At 35.1% G+C, this 3119-nt stretch overlaps 1 protein-coding gene across 1 annotated transcript; it reads left to right on the top strand.

Annotated features, from left to right (window-relative positions):
* The first annotated feature begins 671 nt into the window (after window positions 1–671).
* Window positions 672–2786, top strand: LOC148063328 (coiled-coil domain-containing protein 106-like). Its single transcript, XM_087811251.1, has 6 exons — window positions 672–736; window positions 1125–1167; window positions 1277–1327; window positions 1660–1764; window positions 1846–2019; window positions 2112–2786. Exons 1-6 carry the CDS (start codon window positions 734–736, stop codon window positions 2417–2419), a joined length of 684 nt encoding a protein of 227 aa, XP_087667377.1. The 5' UTR covers window positions 672–733; the 3' UTR covers window positions 2420–2786.
* Window positions 2787–3119: the final 333 nt, after the last annotated feature.

The raw sequence follows: 3119 nt of genomic DNA, 5'->3' as shown, positions 1-3119 counted from the left end.
TTTATCATCATTACTTTGACGCTAGTTTTTCATATGAACTTGCATATAGAGAACTATATTTTTAGGTAAGCACTTTCTTAACAGGTACTGTGAAGATATTTTCTTTTAAATACAGGAAAATATTTTTAAAGGAACCTAGATTAAAATCAATAATACATACACAGACTTACTGTTAAAAAAGAATACTGTGAACGATAACACTTAAGAATGGGGAACATATGAACTATTAATAAGCTACCTATTCATGTGTATTAACAGTAAATTAGCCATTTATTAACCATTATATGGTACTAACTCAGACCTACATAATTCTACCCTTAACAGAATGATAATTAAGAGTTCACTCTTAAAAACACCTTAATTACTGACTGACAAAACTTGTAAATTGTTCACTTTGTGACAGGTGAGTATTTCCATTTTAATCTTTGTATCCTTTGCTTTTTTTTTTTTTTGTGATCGATGTTCTTTGTCTTTAGACTTAGATTGTGTCATCTTGCTTTTTCTTTTTTATTGTTTTTGTTACTTTATGACCTAATGTTTAAGATTGTTTTTTGGGTATTGCCTGAAATAGTCCGTAAACAATTCAGCCAATGAGCACACGGTGAATAATGATTGACATCTCTCTTGACCAATCGGTTACTGTCAACAGCTTTAAAAGCGACGATCTCCTTTAGTCTTTATCACTTCATCCGAAAATCAAGTCAAGGTTGTCCGTTAGAAAAGAAAAAGGAGAATGGTGAGTGATCAAAACTGTTACCCCTCATAATTGTCAATGTGTATTGTGGTTTGATTAAAGTTAAATGTGGATGGTAGAAGATACTGTGCTGTATGTAAACGTACGAAACTGCAACTTTTCTTACAAATTTAATCTCGAGCGTTAGAGGTTCGGACACAGGCCTAGTTTAAATTGAACTTGCTAACCGGAAATAATTTGAAATTAATGACTAAATGACTTTCACAATAAAAGTAGAGAATGACCAGGCGGAAATAACATATGCTAATTAGACACAGAAAAAATATCATTTTAGGAAGTACACTGTGTAAATGAAACATACTACGTACATTGTCAACAAGTTAGCAAATACCAGTTCACCATTTTGAAATTACTGTTTTATCATTTTTAGTTGTCACGGGCAGGCTCTGGAAACCCAGGAAACTTTTCAGATGGTATTCCTGTCTTCTTCCCATTACATTACATAGATTTAAGTGATGGTAACATAAGGTGTGATCTAACCATTGCTCAAACTTGTTGTGCTTATATTTGCTCCTTCTGAAGATGCGATACCCAGTTGCAGCTATGAAAGAAAGGATCGCGGTCCTTCATCTGGTAACCCATTCCACATAATTATATATATTTCATATGTATTTGTACACACTTTTATAAACTAGGTAGGTAGGACTTTATTGAAATAGTTTTTTTTTTCCAATTAGACACAGCAATTATTCATTAAAATAAAAAATAAGAAAAAGAACAAGAGAAATAAAGAGAAAGAACAAGATGACACAATCTAAGTCTAAAGATAAAGAACATGGACCAAAGAAAAATAACAACGACAAAGGATACAAAGACTAACATACACATCATGATACTTTCACTGTTTACTATTCTGTGGTGCAAAATAAGAAATGTAACTTGATAATTATATCCAAAATTTCAAGGTTCAATCTCCAGAGTCGAGTTTTTAGAGACCAGGATCAAATGGCAGGATAAAATGTTCGACGAGCTTCAGAGAGAGCGGGATTTCCTACGTCGGATTCTTGAAGGAAAGAAGAGCTCAAGTGTTTTAGTGGGAACCTGATTGATAATAACACATTGAGTAATCTTGTTTTTCTTTTGAAATGAAGCTGAAATATTAACTGAGGACAACATGGGGCGTGTTGAAAGAGACATCCATGACAGTCTCATGTCCGACCCGGTCATCAGTGACTCTACAGACAGTGAGGTGATCGTAAGGAAGAGGTCCAGGATGGAACGGCGCCCTCTTGCTGAGGCTAAAAGACAGCGTGGACATTATAGAAGTAAGAATGGCAGGTCAACCTCTGCCTTTATAGCATTTCATTCATTTCATTCAGTCATAACATGGAATTAAGTGTATCTCTGTGTGTCTTAGTTAAAGGTCCAGCCGAGGTCATAAAGAGGTACCGCAAAGTCCTGAAAAGCTTTAAGCACGTACGGACCATGTCGGAAGCATTCAGGGTCAACTGCGTGGATAGATGGTCCTTCAAGATGTTGGCTCCAATTGCAGAGCTCAACATAGTGGATCCTGAGACTTACAAAAGCTTACATTTCGAGACAGGAACTGAGACCCTGATGGAATTTGCAAAGAAATGTGCTGCACATGTAACCCCAGAGAAAAAGGCCATCATTGAAGACTTAAAGGGAAAGGGAAAGCTTCTGCCTTTATTGGTTTACTACTGAGGTTTCAGCTATCTAGATAGATAGATAGATAGATAGATCGATAGATAGATCGATAGATAGTTAGAAATGTATCGATCCCTCTGGAGGAAAATAACAAGAACAAAGTTTCTTTAAAAAGAAAGTAAAAGATGACACAATCTAAGTCTAAAAACAAAGAACATAGATCAAATAAAAATAACAAGGACAAAGGATACAAAGATAAACATAGAATATCATCATCTTTTCACTCCACTTTTGTCCCCAAACTCATCATCGATGATGGACAGTAGTTTGTCCAGTGATCTCCTCTCTAAAACTGTCACCAGAGAGTCTGTTTTTGCCTTACAATGTCGTTAATGATTGCTGTTCATTAAAAGGAAAACGACAATTCATGTTTTTTCTTATTTCACTGTCCATCTTCCTGTGGTATTGTCTTATACTAAGTGTGAAGAGAAGGTCACTTTAGAATAGGGAACCACTTGTTGTTAGATAGATAAATAGAGGTGACACGATCTAAGTCTAAAGATAGGGAACATAGTTCAAAGAAAAATAACAAAGACTCCTTCAAGAAACATCTTTAGAGGTTTTTATTTGTTCAGGTTTTTACTTGACTTTCTGGAACTCCTGTTGTGTTATCAGTTTAACTTGCCCTTTAAAGTATATACTTTATTGAATATTGTTTTGATTGTTTAAGCGCTTGTGACCCTGGTCTGGGTCGCTA

This window comes from Callionymus lyra, chromosome 16, assembly GCF_982586985.1.
Source record: "Callionymus lyra chromosome 16, fCalLyr1.hap1.1, whole genome shotgun sequence".
Taxonomy (NCBI): Eukaryota; Metazoa; Chordata; class Actinopteri; order Syngnathiformes; family Callionymidae; genus Callionymus; species Callionymus lyra.
This window is presented reverse-complemented; position numbering and strand designations above follow the sequence as displayed.

Bases quoted from the DNA above. Each gene is read 5' to 3' on its own strand.
- LOC148063328 (XM_087811251.1), top strand. The intron at 1,328-1,659 runs GTAACCCATTCC...CAAAATTTCAAG, and splicing joins GGATCGCGGTCCTTCATCTG to GTTCAATCTCCAGAGTCGAG. The intron at 2,020-2,111 runs GTAAGAATGGCA...TGTGTGTCTTAG, and splicing joins ACAGCGTGGACATTATAGAA to TTAAAGGTCCAGCCGAGGTC.